The sequence below is a fragment of the Meriones unguiculatus genome, chromosome 8 (assembly GCF_030254825.1).
Source record: "Meriones unguiculatus strain TT.TT164.6M chromosome 8, Bangor_MerUng_6.1, whole genome shotgun sequence".
NCBI lineage: Eukaryota > Metazoa > Chordata > Mammalia > Rodentia > Muridae > Meriones > Meriones unguiculatus.
This window is the reverse complement of record NC_083356.1, coordinates 23,568,663-23,585,516: the sequence shown is the minus strand read 5'-3', so window position 1 is coordinate 23,585,516 and position 16,854 is coordinate 23,568,663. Positions and strand designations below refer to the sequence as shown.

The 16,854-nt window shown below is 50.4% G+C and overlaps 1 protein-coding gene across 1 annotated transcript in view; it reads right to left on the bottom strand.

Annotated features, from left to right (window-relative positions):
• Myh9 (myosin heavy chain 9) overlaps positions 1–16,854 on the bottom strand; it is an 81,463-nt gene that overhangs the window by 49,528 nt on the left and 15,081 nt on the right. The window contains exon 2 of the mRNA XM_060389111.1: positions 2,201–2,552. Within this exon, the coding sequence (XP_060245094.1) occupies positions 2,201–2,533 (333 nt within the window). The 5' untranslated portion in view covers positions 2,534–2,552. The remainder of the gene's footprint in view (positions 1–2,200; positions 2,553–16,854) is intronic.

The window sequence follows — 16,854 nt, the reverse complement described above, 5'->3', positions numbered from 1 at the left end:
TCAGCCCCTACGGATGCTACTTGGGGGATGATCTGTGGCAGGAGCAAACCCAGAGCTAGTGCCCACCACCGGAGCCCTGGGCACACCACAGGGCTTCTGTATACCACATCCACCTACAGAAGCTCTGAGTGTCACTCACAAGGGTATGGTGATTAGCACCAAATGCTCTGACAGCCAACATTACCGCCGTGTGTGAAGGAAAGGCCATCTGCAGCTAGCCAGAGGCGAGGGCAGGTGACCAGCCTGTTTCCCAACAGAAGCTCATTTTGATGGAGAAAGCAGGAAGAGGCCAAGTAGAAGAACTTCACTTAAACAGCTGCAGCCAGAGTCCAGGCCTGGTGGAGGTCAGGAGCTACCTGGATGCTTTACGGAGAAAGTGAGGCTACACGGTGCCATGTGAGCCAGAGGGGCAGACTGGCACAGTGGCGTGACTGTACCATCAGCCACAAAGCTGCTGAGAGCGCCCCGCTCCCAGGCAAGGAGACTGTGGCTTCCCTGTTATCTAGGCAGACACAAGGCTTCCTTCCTTCCTTCCTTCCTTCACTTTTCTGCAAGTCCCAGTTTGAACTTCATGTTTGATGCTTCTGAGGGGCAGGAGTTTTGAATTTGTTTAATGCACATTCTCATCAAAAACGCCAGGTTTTGGGACTAGAGATATGATTTGGTAGATAAGAGCGCTGCTCTTGCTATGATCTGGCCCACTTGGGAGACTTCCGTATAATCCCAAGTGGCCATACCCCAACTGGGGGCTTTGGGGAGTGGGGTGGCAGCATTCAGTGGAGTAGGAAGCACCCTGTGGAAATGTGACGTTGCCCTGACCTCTCATAGAAAAATCAATGGCTGGGCCCTCGGGAGCTCTCAGACCCCTCAGCACACAAGCCTTTTAATGACAGGGCTGTATCGCATTCCCTTGGGCTCTGAACTGTGTTACTCGGCCTTGAAAGCAAGACCATGGTGGCTGCAGCAGCGTAGTCAAACAAAGGGCTGTTTTAGGAAGAACAGCCACCACATTATATTTCTTCCTAAACAGCCAAACTAAAAAGAGGAAATCTGGCCTTCAGGCCTCTTTGGCCTTGGCAGAAGCAAGGTGACAATGGGAATGCTGTTTGGAGAGTGTCACTGAAGATGGACGATTGTACCTCTGCTGTGGTTCTAACGTCCACCTCCTTCAGAGCCCACCTGTGCCAAAGGCAAGGAGAATATAACTTGAGTGCCAAGGCTGAGAGACAAAACGCCCCAGGACCGGCAAATGGGGCAAATGGGGACTGGCAAATGGGGCGCCTAAAAGTTGTTTAGGGCAGATTCAGATATGGACTTCCTGACAAAGAAACACGTAAGCTCAGGAGGGTGGTGGATGCAGCATCTGGCCCATCCTGAGGATTCCAACTGATCACTCATAAAGTAACATTCTGTTTTCAAAGACTAGTTAAGGAAGGAAAAAAAAAAGAAGAAGATAGCTCTGAGGTTGGCACTAGAAAGAACCTTGAGACCACAGGGCTGGTAAAGCTCAAAGCTCATAAACCCACAACAAGGGCTGGGAAAAGGCTCTTCTCTCAACATCACCCATGTGGTGATAAAGCTGTCCATCTGAAAGCAAAATAAGTCCCCCACCTCCCCCTAAAAGAAAAAAAACACTCCATGTCTTTGGTGTACTTGGGGCCTCTGCACACACTGCTCTCACGACTCCAATGCCTCCTTTTTTGTAGGACCTGGCATGGAACCAGCAGTAACGTGTTGGCGTGTCACATCCCACTCTTGGCAGCTCAACTCTGTCCCACATGTAGACCTTAGGAAGGAGGCTTTACCAACAGGATTCTACAAGGAAAAAAATGGCAGAGATACCAAAAGGGGACAGAATCAAACTGGTGGCTGTAGGGGTTGACCGGGTGGTAAGGGAAGAATAGGGAGCCAGGAGAGAGCAGTACTCCATTAGTTACTGTGTTGGCCTGAACCCACAAGTCTCCACACAAATCTGAGGTCAGAGGCCAGCAGGTGGGGGGCGTGTTCTTCCTACATGTGGCCCAAAACAGGGTGAGCAGGGAACAGAAAGGGTGATAACGAACATTCCACCAGGATGCCCAGGTACAACAGCTGTGAGCATGTCCCCTGGCACTCCTTAAAGCTTTCCCCTCGCCCAGGGAGCCGGAGCCCCGGCACCTGGGGTAGAGACACCCCCACCCCCATTCTCGGGGCCACTCACATAGATGAGCCCTGAGTAGTAACGCTCCTTGAGGTTGTGCAGCACCGAGGCTTCGTTGAGGCATGTGAGCTCCGCCATGTCCTCCACCTTGGAGAACTTGGGGGGATTCATCTTCTGGATGTCATCCTTGTTCACCTTCACCTTCTTCCCATTCTCCACCAGCTCCACGATGGCCTCCTCTCCCACCTCCTCCTTGAGGCTGGCTGGTTCAAAGCCATTCTTGTCGGAGGGCACCCAGACCAGCTTCTTGGCAGCCCAGTCAGCCTGGGCCAGCGGGTTGTTGATGAAGTTTTTATCCACGTAGAGGTACTTGTCTGCGGCCTGCTGCGCCATGGTGACTTATGGCCAGGACCTAAGAGAGGAACAGTGACAGAACGTGAGCCACACAAGACTTCTTCCTGAAAAACGCTCTTGCAGGGAAATTCGACAGAAGCGGACTGAGCGATTGCCAGGATTTTCCTACTCTACACAGCTGAAAGGAAACAAGATTTGGTTAGAAGTGGATAAGTAAGTGCACCACTCTATGGTGAGGACATAAGCAATTCTATTAACAAAACGACCGTGGGAAGGGAGGAGTGGAAGAGTCTCAACAAAGACGGACTCAGCCACAGTCCACCGTTGAGGCGGCGGAGCAACCACACCACTGAACACTTCCAAACACCCAGGTATCTAATTAGCTAAACTGGCAATGCACTAGAAATGCACAACGGCAGAAGTAAAAACAGAAGCCAGGCTCTGGAATACACCATGAAGAGAAAGGGAACAGGCGTGACTGATGGGGTCAGGAGGACACCAGCACTCCCGTATCTTGTTCTTTTCCAGGCTCATTTGCAGAATAGAGTTAAGAAGTTAATACTCACTCACTACAAAATCACAAATGGCATAGGCACACCTGATGACCCCCATCTGTAAGCACGGTTCTCTGGGAAGCCAGGGGCTTGTGCAGAGGGCCTCAGGACCCCAGGTCCTGGTATATGGCCTCCCCGTGTTTAGCAAGGGAGTGACTGACATCCAGGGGCGCAGGCTGGATACCTGGGGGGCTGTTGCTCTTGGTGAACCAAAACCAGGATCTGAAACCCCGGTGTAAAGCACTCAGCCTAAAGTCACCAGAGGAAGTGACCAGAAGCTGCTCCAGGGCTCCCAAAGGATACAAGTAAGTGCTGTTCTGTAAGATCAAATTCAGCCATCCTACTCTGGAAAGCCACAAAGTTCCCAGTTTTGAACCCAGGGTTGCTCAGCTTCCAAGTTTCCTGATTCCAACAGGGACTTGGATGCCAAAGAGACTGGAGGCTTTGGCTGCCCCAGCTTCTTCTCTGGCTTGTTAAATGGTTTCCAGACCTAGACTCAGGGGTTCCCTGCTCACTCCACCAGGGGCCGTTTTCCTGGAAACCTGGTGTTCCCAAACTCCCTCCCAAAAGGAAGCAAGTTTGGGGAACCCTGCAGCCTCCACAGCTCCCTCAGCTGGTGGCTCTCCTTATCTGACCCTGCATCAGGAAACTGCAGTCCTTGCACCCCCTGCACAAGGGGCCATCTACCTTGCAAGGACTTCTGGAGAGAGTCTAGGGTCCAGTGTCAGCAGAAACAGGTAGCTGAGCAGTGCCTTCAGCTTTCACCTTTTCTGTGGGGTGAACCCCAGCATCCCAGCACTTGGTCTAGGCACTGCCCGTTAGAGCAGGCCACTGGACAAATCTTCCATCTGCCACAGCAATGCCCAGTGGTTCCCTATCTCCCAAAAGACACCTGACCATAGACTAACAGCCTCCCCACCACCCTGCTCCACTCACAGAAACCAGCTTTTCATCAGCTGCTGGTTCTCAACTTCTTCACAACTCAACTCGTAAAGAACAAGACATCTGTTACTGCGCTTCTCTAAAATCCTAAGTATGTGCCTCGGTGACGGTTTCACTGAGCGCTAGTAATCATCTCAGCCCTTGGGAGGCTAAGGCAGGAGGCTCGTGAGGTAGAGGCCAGCCTGGGTTACACAGCGGTGAAGATGCCTGAGGGTATGTACCACCGCCCTGCACAAGATCCCTACGCTAGGAGGTGGGGCAGTTGTCAAGTGCCTACCACCATTACCAAGCTAACCGCCTAACGGCCGTTAGTCTCCCTGGAAAGTGGCTTTTATTACCTTCAATTTATGGGAGAGAACAGGCTCAGAGAGGGTGAGTCACTGCGCAGGATCTGCAGCTCAGACAGGCAGTGGTCTCAGACCTACCTGCCTCCTAGAATGGGGCTGTCACTGTCACAGCTCGGTGTGACCTGGGGGAAGGGGGCGGAGTGCATACTCATATTCTTGAAGAATTTTTAATAAAAAGATCATCAGTTTTCTGGGAACTTGAGAGATGGCCTAGCAGTTAAGCACACTTGTTGTTCTTGCAGAGGATCAAGGTTTGGTTCCCAGGATGCACATGGTTCACAACCCTCTAGGTGACTAGATCTGGGGGTCCAATCCCCTCTTCTGACCTCTGGGGGTTACCAGGCACACACACTGCACAGACATATATTCGGGCAAAACATCAATGCGGATAAAATATCACAAAGCCCATTTTCTCTCTTTTTACTGGTCCTCTCTAATTTTGACTCATGAAAACAATGGTCTGTCATAGGCAGAGAAAAAAGATCCACTTTTTTTTTCTTTTTTGGCACCTCCTTTACGAACTGTGACCTCTCCCCTCCGGGTTTTGTGCTTATCCCAAAGCTTCGTTTACAAGTGATGGATGCAACTCTCCTAGGTCACAGGAGCTGAGGGCTGACTCAAACCTGTGGATCATTCAATGACCACATAGTTTTCTAAAGCTGGTTTGGTTTGGTTTGAAGTGACGTACCTGAGGAGAGCTAGTATGGATTTGGTTTGGTGTGGGGTTTTAGTGTTTTTTTTTTTGTTTGTTTTGTTTTGTTTTGTTTGTTTGTTTTCCTTTTCTTTTCTTTTTGTTATTTGGAATGGAATTGAACCAGTGCTTCCTGCAAGCACCCTACCACCGGGCTAGCCCCAAAACAGTTTTCAATACCATTTCTGAGAGACTTGGTTTCCCATATTACCTACAGACCTCCTTGCAGTGAGGGAGGCCTCCATCCAGCCTTGCCATTCCTGCAGTGGAGGTGTGGGGCTGGGTCCGTTTTGCCTGGGATGTGTGGTCTAACCATCTCCTAAGAGGGCTGCTTCCCTTAGGGAAGGAGTACATGTATCCTGGAATGTGACTGTGCCAACAGTGCCTGCCCCGGCACTCCCAGGGACGCTCCTGGGCCTGGGCTGGGTACCTCCTCAGAGGGCCTGGCAGGCAGCACTGGAGGAGTTAAGGGACACAGCAGCTCTGGCCCACTGGAGACTGGGTCGGGTTGGGCCGCCCTTCCCCAGCAGCTTCCTGCGGGTGCCCATCCAACTCCAGAAACCCAAGCTGTTGCCTTTTTAGGCCATAATCGAGCAGGACACACCAGAAGCTAAATCAGGACTCTCAGGAAATGATGAAACTGAAAGCAAAGAGGTTGACCAAAAACTTCTTCTTTTAACCCAGAATGCAATTCCCTAGCTATCATCTTCCCAAGCATCTACAAGGTTGTCTCCCCCGGCCCCCTCCTGCTTCTCTTTTTACTTATTTGTGTGTTTATTCAGAAAGCAAATTGCTGGCCCAGTAAAGATGGGAATTATGCTGGTAGAGACACTGTGAGCTTTTTCCATTCCTAGACAACCAAGACTGGTCTAACATCCTCCAAGGCCAAATTCCAGGCTGGCAACCCTCAAGTTGTCACACTCATCAAGCCTCTCGGCACTCCAGGATTGTTAATGAGTGCTCGATTTCCACTCCATCCTGGCGTCTTTTCATAAGGGTTATTTCATCACAACTATTTTACGGACGAGGGAGACGAGGCTCCAACAGGCCTCAAAATCCAGGTTAATTTAACCTGTGTGGCCTCCAAGCACTGTGTCATTTTCACTTGAGCAAGTGTCCCCTGAGTCACGGAACGAAAACAAACGGAGAAGGCCCTGGTGAAGCAGACATGAGGGTGTTCCTCAAAGCTGTGGGCCTGGCTCCCTGCCCTCGCTTGCACCACGATTCTGACTGAAAATGGAAAGGGCCAGAGCTAAAGTAAGAGGACAAGTGTAGCTGGTTAGGCTCAGCAGTCGAAAATGGCCTAGAAGGCTGAGATTCCAGTCCTGACCTGGCAGCTTCCACTCAGGTTCTGTGTTATGGTTTGACATCAGTGTCCCCCAAAAAGGTTCAGATCCCCAAGGCAGGAATGCTCAGAGGTGGGACTATTGGATCGCAAGGACTCCTCGGTGGATTTATAATTTGATGTCTTTAGTGGGAGATGGTAGTCATTTTCAAAGGTGGAGCCCAGCGACTGCAATTCACTGAGGGGAGTGGCCTCCAAGATCATTTCAGGCCATTGCTTGCCATATCTGTGCCTTCTCACTGCCATGAGGGGAGTGGCTTTCCTCCACACCTACCATGATGCTGCTCTGCCTCACCGCAGGCCCAGAGAGGCAGGGCCAACAGAAGACAGCCAAGAACCCCTGCACCTGCACCCCAAATCCATCTTTCCTTCTTTAAAGTATTTCTACCAGGTCACCACCACAAGGACACTACAGAGCTGGGGGGCACACACTGGAAGCCACAGTCCAGCTTGATCTCCCTATCTTCTGAATCCCACCATTAATGACAACAGTTCTATAAAAGTAACTGTTATAACAACTTCAAAGCCATGAGCTTCATTTACTTCAACAAATACATACTTGAGAATCTACACATAAAAAGTCACCGCAAAGGTACAACAGGGGTTTTACAATGAAGAGAGACACATCGCACGCTCAGGTCCCTGAGGTGCCGATGTGGACGAAGGAGGGCAGACAGAGCAGACAGAAAGCGGCTTTCTTCGATTGTGGTCACTAGGTCCCCAAAATCCAAATGCAGCAGGTGCCCACGAGACAGATTTGACGACTGAGGACGGAACTGCTTGCCATGTTGGCCCTGACGACACAGACACCACTTCATGCTGCTTTCCCTATGCACGGGTTGGTTAGCTCTGCAGAAGCTCCTTAAAGCATGCACACCATGGAGCACTCACTGTGGAGCACTCACCGTGGAGGGAAAGTGCCACATCAGCAACCAGCTCCAACGCTCCAACGCAGACTCAGCGAAGGAAGCCGAAGAAGAGACAAGGGCTCAGTGGGGGCTCAAGGGCAAGCTATGAAGCCCTTCGCCCTGGGTACAATGCTGACTGCTGATGCGAAAGGGGAAGGGGTGGCTCAGGCTGAGGTGGAGCGGCCAAAGCTTGCACACAGCAGTGATTCATAAACAAAAACGGTATGCTTGGTTATGGTGGTATTTTTCTACCTTGGCGGTTTTCTAGAGCCAAACCATGCTTGCAGGCGTGACCTGTGCATTGTTAAAATGCTTAGGAGCACCCCTGGCCTCTGCCAACTAGATGCCAAGGACATCCTGTCCCCAGTGTAACAACCAAAAAAGCCCCCAGACATCAGCAAAGATGGGGGAGTTGAAAGGCAAGCTGAGTTCTGTGCCAAGAGTCTGGCTGGCACAGAACCCAATGGCAGAACACACTTGCTTAGCATGTGGGAGGACCTATATTCAATCCCCAGGACAAAAAGAAAAAACAACTTTTCCACAGAGCTAGGCATAGTGAATCTTTAATCCCAACACCTGGAAGGCAGGGGTAGGCAGATCTTTATGAATTCAAAGCCGAGCTGGTCTACATAGCAAGTTCTAAGCCAGCCAGGAATACCTACTGAGACCCTTCTCCAAAAAAACAAAGCAGACAAAGAGACAAAAACTTCACAGGTCTCTGCACGGACCTCATCTAGCAGGGTCCATACCTGACGGCCTGTGGCTATGATCCTGGAGTGCTAAGGAATATACCAGGGTTACACAGCAAGACCCTGTATCCAAAGAGAGTAAACTTCTGAGACTAATAGGATTCTAGGATCCAAACACGTGAATATGGATGGCAGTCACCAAGAAAGGACTGTTCTTTATAGCAGGCTGCACTTCAAGGAAGTCGCTTGGTTGTCTGCACTTTAATCCCTTGGGACCAGGGGATGAGCTTGTCTGGTGTATCAAGTCTCGGGTTCAATCCCCATAACTAAATAAATATTCTAAATATCCTAATTTTAAAGCAACACAAAAGAGGCGGCGTGCCTCCCTAGAGGGCACGAAGCTCCCTCAGAACTTCCAGCACAGCAGCTCAGACAGTGATTCACAAGCAAAGTTCACCAGCATCAAACAGTCCGGGTAACACGGGGGAGGGAGGAAGGAGGGCAGGAGTTGTTCCATATCGGTGCCAACTCATCCCATCTGGAGAATTCCACAGCAAATGCGACTCACTGGGCAATCCTGTGGGCCAATCAGGATTAGTCCGGGGAGCTGATGGCTTCCTCCCTGAGGTACCCAGATCCCAGCTGAGTACTTCCCTTCCCACTCAGGCTTCTCTTCCACACTCTGATTCATCTCAGCACCTTCCAATGAGCTACCGAGCCCTCTGCCTGAGCTCTCCACCTCCCATGCCCTTTTCTGGGTCTCTGTCCACCTGGCTACCCAGGTCAGTCACTGTGAACCCCTCCAGTGGATGAGCAAGCCCTTTTTACCCACACTTATCCCTAAACTCCTTTCCAGCTTCGGACTCCCCAGCTCACATTGCTCCTTACACGTTCTCCCGTTTTATTAGCAGAGTAGGTTCAAACAGAACGGATAACTCCATACCCTCCTCGGGAATAAGCCTCAGCTTGTGAGGGGGCTGCCCTGACCCTCCCCTCTCCACCGTCCTTCCCAGCTCTTCATGCCAACTCCATGTGCATGGCCCAATCTGATCAGGACCTCAAGAGGCTGAGTCCTCTGCAGCAGCAAGCCGGCAGATCTCAGTTCCCTGATATAGCAAGGTGTCCCTCCCCTCTGTGGGGTCATGTCCACCACAGTGACCAACTGGCCAAAGTGTAATTATTTACAGTTTCATCTGAGGACCCGTATTGGGTCTCAGTCATCTCAATGCCAGTGTTTAGCATAGTGCTGGCCCAGGGCAGGCACTCAGCTAAAGTTTTGTGAATGAATAAATGAATGAATGAATAAAATTGGCCAGGAAATCACCCAAGCTTTGCAAGGTGGTCAGAGTACAGAAAAGAGGAGCAAGACATACTGAAACAAGGAGCAAGGACTAGTTCATTTTTAGGAAAACTAAGTCATTCGTGGACTGACTGTCAAATACTCAAAACAGAAAGGGAAATCATAATTGAGACTACAATATGCAAAGAAAAAATGAAGTGGAGGTAATTTAGTGACCCCCCCAAAAAAATAGCTTTTCATAAAGTACACTATCTGTTTTCTAGAACCTTCTGGTACCCCAACATACCAAGACAAAGTTGAATGTACCAGACCAATATGCCAGAAAGGATGTTGACAAGCACAGCCTGTGCCACCTTTGGGTGCCACAAGGGAGCTGTGAAGAGCTGTGCTTTTCACCTTTCAAGCAGCTTGGAACTTTGTAACAGTGGGGGCATCTGTTTAAATCCCACATAAATGCTTAGAGCGCACCAAACACATAGAATGGGTATGGTAGGAGGGCCAAAAAGACTAAGACTTGAATTCCATAATTTTCTGTCCTCTGCTCACAACTCAGGAAAGCTATTAATACCTCAGACTTCGATTTAGAGTGGGGGGGGGGCGGGCTATTAAAGGAGCTGCAACTCACACTCCCACACAGACTCTTCACATTCTTCTACTTTGTCCTGCTCCCTGAATGACTCTCCCTCCTCCCTGCGAAAGGGCCCTGTGCCTCCCAGGTTCTGCTCCCCTCAGAGGAAGTGTGCACTGCCACATCCTCCTGCAGAGCCCTGATACAGGCAGAAGGAAGCCTGCCTAAGTCCATCGGATTAGACTTGGCACTCAGGAAGGTCCTGTGGGGGAAAAGACTGCTCCAAGCTCATCTGGGAAATGCTGACAGGATATGCGCTCCGGCTGTGCGCAAGCACTTGTACCAGCAGAGCTGGACCTGAGCCTGGCCTGGCACTGACCACCTGTTTGTTACCTAAGCCCAGGTCTCAGCTTTCACACTTGCAAGATGTCTACAGGGGCTGCTGTTCAGCACAAAGCTGACAAGGGGCCTGGCATAAACACCCAGGACGATGGCTATTTGCAGGGAGGGCCCACCAAGGGGCCACTCTGCCTCAGAGGCAGCCCCTCAGTAGCCGCTGGGGCAGCACTGGTGTCAGGTTGAGGGATGAAGGAAGAAGCTGAGCACCGGGTGGGCCCCCCACAGGAATGTTGTTTGCTTACAAAAGCAGCTAGGATCTGTTTGTATTAGCAGTTTTCCAACCCAGGCCCAAGCTGATGCTCAACAGATAAGGAGAACAGACAGGGTAAGACCCAGAGGAATTCAGTCCAAAGCCTGCCTGACTGCCTTCTTCTAAGCTGAGACACGTGGCCTATGGAGTCCTATGCCCAGCAAAGGACACCAGAACATGTCTTTAAGGCATGAGAATTTCATAGATTCTATCCTATGCATTAAAAGTGGGGTTAATTCACAAGGGGCTGTAGGCATCACCAGCTCCAGCTTAAACAGGATCTTATCAGCCATTTAGGAATGTGGACTTATTCTAGGGACAGGAGGGAGGAGGAGATGACATCATCAGCTCTGTATTTTAGAGTTCACCCTACAAACTTCAAGGAGGGGGTGGTGGGCAGCTGGAAAGTCCTAGACCTGGCAAGGAGGGTACTTCCAGTGCGGCCAGAGTAGGGGACTCAAGAAATCACGTTCCCAGTTTAGGCAGGGTGGAAGACTCAGGGAATCTGGCTCCCAGTTTAGGCAGGGTAGGGGAGTTAAGGGGGATCCAGTTCCAGAGAAGGCACAGCAGGGGATTAAAACTAGGAGAACAAGATTAAAGCTGCCAGATTTTATCTTCTGACCCCCTCCCCAACTCCCTGGAGTCCTACAGTTATAGCCTCCCGGATAAGAAGTGGCCAACCCGGGGACTCCACGTAGATGTTTGCAGAGTGTCAGGAACAGCCCCGTGGAGCACGTGTCACAGGAACTACAGGATAATCTTACTGAGTGTCCTCCATTATGATAGTTAGCTGTCTCGGGCTCAGGGCCTCAGCATGCCAACCATGTCTAAATGAATGAATGAATGGATAAGTCAGTCAGGACAGAAAGCAGTATGAACCACTCCCAGCAGCACAGTGGTCCACCCTGAGGACAAACTGCCCACCCACGCCTCTGGTGCCCAACCCATCACCCAGTGCCTTCTATAGAAGCCTTCCTCTTTGCTCTATGTTAGACACCAGTGTCGGCTCCCCAGACTGTCTTTCCTCACATCATACCCTCAGACCAGCTGTATCCCCCCCCCCAACCCCCATTCCTGCTGACTGGGAGCCTTCCAAGACCCAGGTATGGTCCTCACCCAGCAGCCCCTTCCTAACACTGTATATCAACTATCCTGTCCTATTCTCCGGGGCCCAGCTTAGGCCTGCCCCAGAACCCCTGTTACTCTGTTTATTTTCAGGGGTGCAGAACTGTTTCTTCTGCCCTTCTTTACAGACAGGGTCCACAGGTCACTGCTGTGGAAGAGACCAAAACTTTTCAAAACACTTGAGTGTGTCTTCTGGGATCTTAGCAGCCCTCAGTGACCATTCCAAAGGTAACTAACTTCCTACCTAGGGCCTTGGGTCTAAAGCCTCCAGGACAAAGGGAGGGAGATAAGGAAAGGACAGAGAAGGGAAAGGGGGAGAAGGGGCAGGGAAAGGGAGGGAGAGGGAAGGGGGGGACTTCAACAACAGGTTAGGCAGCCAGGCAGCAGGCAGAGCTGGGGCTGCAAGATAAGTCATTTACATTGGCCTCTGGCTTGAATTTTAATTGGTTCAATATTTGCACAGTGAGATCACACAGGAGTCTCACCTGCATGTAATGAGCTTTCACTCAGCCGTCCAGGAGCTACAGGGAAGCAAGTTATTCCAGGAAGAGATTCCCTCCAAGCAGAGCTGGGCAACTGGTCCCCTCCCCCTATCCTCAGGTCGGATAGGTTGACAGAGCACTTCCGGGGTTACTTTCTCCCGTGGGGCTGTTCCCACATGTACACTGGTGGTGCCCTCTCACAGACAGCTTCTCCCAGTTGGCTGGCAGCTGCCCACACATGCCCCGGGGCAACTCAGAGCCCTTCAGACAGTGAGGTTCCTTCCTTCTTCCCCTTGGTTCTGCTGAGAGAGAGCTTTTCTCCCCTCAAGCATGTGAGCATGGTTTGCTGAAAACCAATGAAGAAAAATAACCATACTCGAAATTTTTAATTATATGCCACTGTCTCTGGGAAAGTGCAGAATGCCAGTCTCCAAGCCCACATCACGACTGCTGAGCAGCACAACCCAGGGCCAAAACAAGGCGCCCCTGGGCCTCGTGGTAGCTCAGGCTCAGGCCTTCAATACCCGCCGCCCTTCAGAAGGCAGAGGCAGGCAGATCTGTGAAGCTGGTCTCCATGGCAAGTTCCACACCAAGGTCCTGTCTATAAACAAGTAAATAATAAACCAGATGGGTTTTGAAGGCCACTCAACCTCAAACCCACCAGGAATTCAGCATCATATTCTCTCTTACTGACAGTTAAATAAATTTTTTCTTGTTTTATCTTTTAATTTTATCTATGGGTAGTGCTGAAAATTCTAACCCAGAGCCAACACACAAGGCAAATCAGCACTGAGCCAAACTCCAGCCCCTAAAAAATAATTTCTTTAAGCTGAATTATACAGCCACTTCCCCAAACAGCCTCATTCTTCTATCCCTGAAGGGCTAGGGACTCTGGTCACTACTAGGCCCTAGATGCCCAACACAGGAGGGTAGGTGTTGAATAATGCCTGGCCTGAACTGTCCACAAGTGGGGAGGATTCCTTTCCTAAAGGAATCAAAACTCCAGAGATCAAGTCCAGTAAAATATCTATCTCCCATTCCCACTCACTCTTGCTCCATGTGTGTAAGTATGCCAGAGACAGAGAGACAGAGGAGACAGTATAGACGACAGAGGTCAGTGTCCAGTATTTTCCTCTACACTCCACCTTATTTTTTGGTAGACTCTCACTAAACCCGGAGTTGGCATTTGTCTAGACTGGCTGGCCAGCAAGCCCTGAGTTCTGCCTTGCAGACTCACATAGCCACACCATGTGCCACTCCTCACTGTCCAGATACCAGCGTGACTACATGTGTAAGCAAAGGCCAGAGTGCACATAGACCTCTGGGGCCACAGAGGATCACTGTGGCCATAGCCCCCCATTTTACTGCCAGCGGTGTGACATACACTAATCTTTGTTTCTAAGACTGATCCAGTGACTACTTGGAGTGAACTCTGACCGTGGCACCATCCCTGAAAGGGAGGGACATAGTATGCCAAAGGAGAAATCAGACTCAGCAAGCTGATAATTCAGGAGACTCAGGGGCCTCTGGGCAATCACCGCCCTGCAGAGGTGACTGGAGGAGAAGAAGAGAGGTGAGGAGGACATGGCAGGTCTGGCAGACAGCACCAACTCCAAACTACTGTTGAGGATACAGGGTCACATGGCAGTGTTTGGTGGCACCCCAGACAAGCAAACCCTCCCCCTACAGTGTGGCTCCTCCTCTGTCGTGGCTGAACTCACAATGAGTCAGTCGTAGACGCTGTACACTTCAGGGGCTTCAAGTCACACCCTGCCTAACCAACTCAACATGCTTTAATCCCCTCCAAGAAGGCAGTTCTTTCCCAGAATTTTGTCAAAAGCTCTAGTCAGAATTTGGCCTTCCCCGGGGCTTGCTAAGCCTGGCCTGGGGGAGCAGATCGGCTCAGACCTGTGGGAAGAAACCCCACAAGGTCAGGGCTGTAAGAGGCCCCCAGAGCATCTCATCCAAAGAGCTCTAGTTCTTCCTCTTTATCTCAAACCACAGGTGGATAGACACACAGGCAGACACACACCTGCGTGCGTGCGCACACACACACACACACACACACACTTTTGAATTTTTTTTGACAAACACCAACCAGCTTCATGAAATGATGGCCAGTAGTGATATTTTTCACTGGAATGAACTTTACTTCATTTCTAGAAACACCAGTAACACCCATTAAAAAGCCACTTCAAAAAACAAAACAAAACAAAACAGCCACTTCAAGATCTATCCTAAGAGATGGGTAGAAAAAAAAAAAAAAAGACTCTCTAGTCATAACGGCACACGCCTGTAATCCCAGCACTCGGGGAGGCAGAGGCAGGCAGATCTCTGTGAGTTGGAGGCCAGCCTGGTCTACAAAGGGAGTACCGGTCAGCCACGGCTTCACAGAGAAGCCCTGTCTCTAGGTTAAGAAAATCTACCCTAAGCCTAAACTGACAGTCTGAAAACACCCACCCAACCCAAATGTCACTGGGTAAGCATACTAGCCAAGCCACCTGCCGGACCAAGCCCCTCCTTCAGTTAGACCAAGCAGAACTCCTAGTCCAGAGCCAAAGGAGGCTCCAACCTCTGGCAGATCAGAAGACAGCAACAGCAACCAAAGCCTGCTGCTTACCAGACACATGTATTTCACCGTATTCCCATGGCCTGATCCTGACAACCTTGACCGAGCCAAGGCAAAAATCAATGACCTCTCACCTTTAAACAAGGGGCTCAGGAAGCTCAGAGGCACCGGACTGCCTTCTGAAGCATTCCTTAAGAATCAGGCTAGGCTGGAGAGATGGCGCAGAGGTTACGAGCACTGGCTGCTCTTCCAAAGGTTCTGAGTTCAATACCCAGAAACCACATGGTGACTCATAACCATCTAGAATGAGATCTGTATACATAGTAAATAAATAAATCTTTAAAAAGAAAAGAAAAGAATGAGGAAGGCAGCAGATGGCATGTAGTATATATACCTGCAGCCGTAGATCTTGGGAAGAAATAGGACTAAGTTCGAGGCCATACCAAAACCTTTTCTTTTTCTTTTCTTTTATTTTGAGACAGGGTTTCTCTGTGTAGCCTTGGCTGTCTTAAACTAGCTTTGTAGACCAGGCTGGGCTCAAACTCACTGAGATCTGCCTGCCTCTGCCTCCTGAGTGCTGGGATTTAAAAAGTGTGTACCACCATGCCGGGCCCAACACAAGCAAGGGCTGGAGAAAGGGCTCGGGGGTTAAGAATGCTTGCTTATTCTTCCAGAGGCCCAGAGGCCAGTTCCAAGCACCCATACAGGGCAATCACCTGTAACCCCAGCGCCTGGGAATCTGACACCCTCTTCTGAGGTGGTCAGGCTGCATTCCAGAGCCTCTTGCCTCTCAGGAGAATGATCAAAGTAAGAACCATAGAGTAAGATCAAACCTTATTTGCCTCACACATGAGGGGGGAGGGGAAACCCAGTTCCTAGGGTGGGTAACATAGTACTCTTATCTAACGGCAGGCCAATCCCAGCTGCCCTTGAGTAGGGGGTCCCGCTGGCAGGAATGACCTCACCATGTCCTTCACCAGAACTGCCCCTTTGCCTGAAACACAGCTAGGCTCCTCAAGGTGAGCAAAGCTGGCCAAGCTTATACATAAAAAGCAGGGACCCAGTATTAGGAACATTCAGGCCTGGCCATCCTGTTCTGGGGATGTTCTGAGCCCTGTACCCACAGCCCCCATACACGTGTACCCATATATACATAAAGACCTAGATGCATGCTGATGAGATGGCTCAGGGGCAAAGTGCCTGTCACTAACTAAGCCTGGCTAGCACCTTGAGTTTAATCATCAAAACCCACACAGTATAAGGAGAGAGCCAACTCCCATAGCTTTCTCTCACCTCCAAGCATATTGCACGCTAACATACATACACACTGAAAATAAAAAGACCTAGACACAGACAGAGCTATGTACACACAGAGACCTGTACAAACAGATACATACACACAGACACATACCCAAAGACCACAGACCTTTACATACACTCATACTCAGGCACATTCATGTATAGAGAGACATGTACTCACAAAGACCTGGATACGCAAAGACATGTACAAACATGTATATGCACAGATCTGGTCAGAGACATACAGACCTTGATACACAGAGATACAGGTTCGCAGGCATGTGTACCAGATCTGTGCTCACAGACATGCACGTACAAACATGCCCACAGAGATGCCAGCACCGAGGTGCTCCCAGAAGATGCCGGGATGAATGAAGAAGGTGAAGTTCCTGGATACAAGCACTGGATAGTCTCTGCTGTCTGTGTGGGGGAGTGCGAACGAGCTATTTAATCACTGAGAATCTCCCTTACAACCCACCTCAAAAAGCACACAGGGCCGCGAACTTCATCCTGCCTGCTTCTAGAGCAACTGTCCTTACACCCAGCAGCCCCGCCCGGCAGGTAACTTCTATGGCTATCCTGTTTTGTGAAAGACACAACTGGTGCATGGCTTGCTATTGGTGTCTGTAGGCTGCAGTCTCATTCCGGGCTTCAGGGTCCTGCATCTAACCCTGCCTCCTTGGATGCACTAAGGCAGCAGACGCAGATCGGGAGGAAGAAAGCACGTGGGTGACCCTGGTCTCCTTGTCCCACAGCTAAAGCAGCAGCCTTGGTTCTCGGGTCTCATACTGACATTTCCTGCACCACAGTCTCCTCCTGGCAATCCCTGTGAACTTATTCCTCTAAGGAAAGACTGCTAGAAGAGGGTCATCTCCCTACTGCAGTTCCTCCC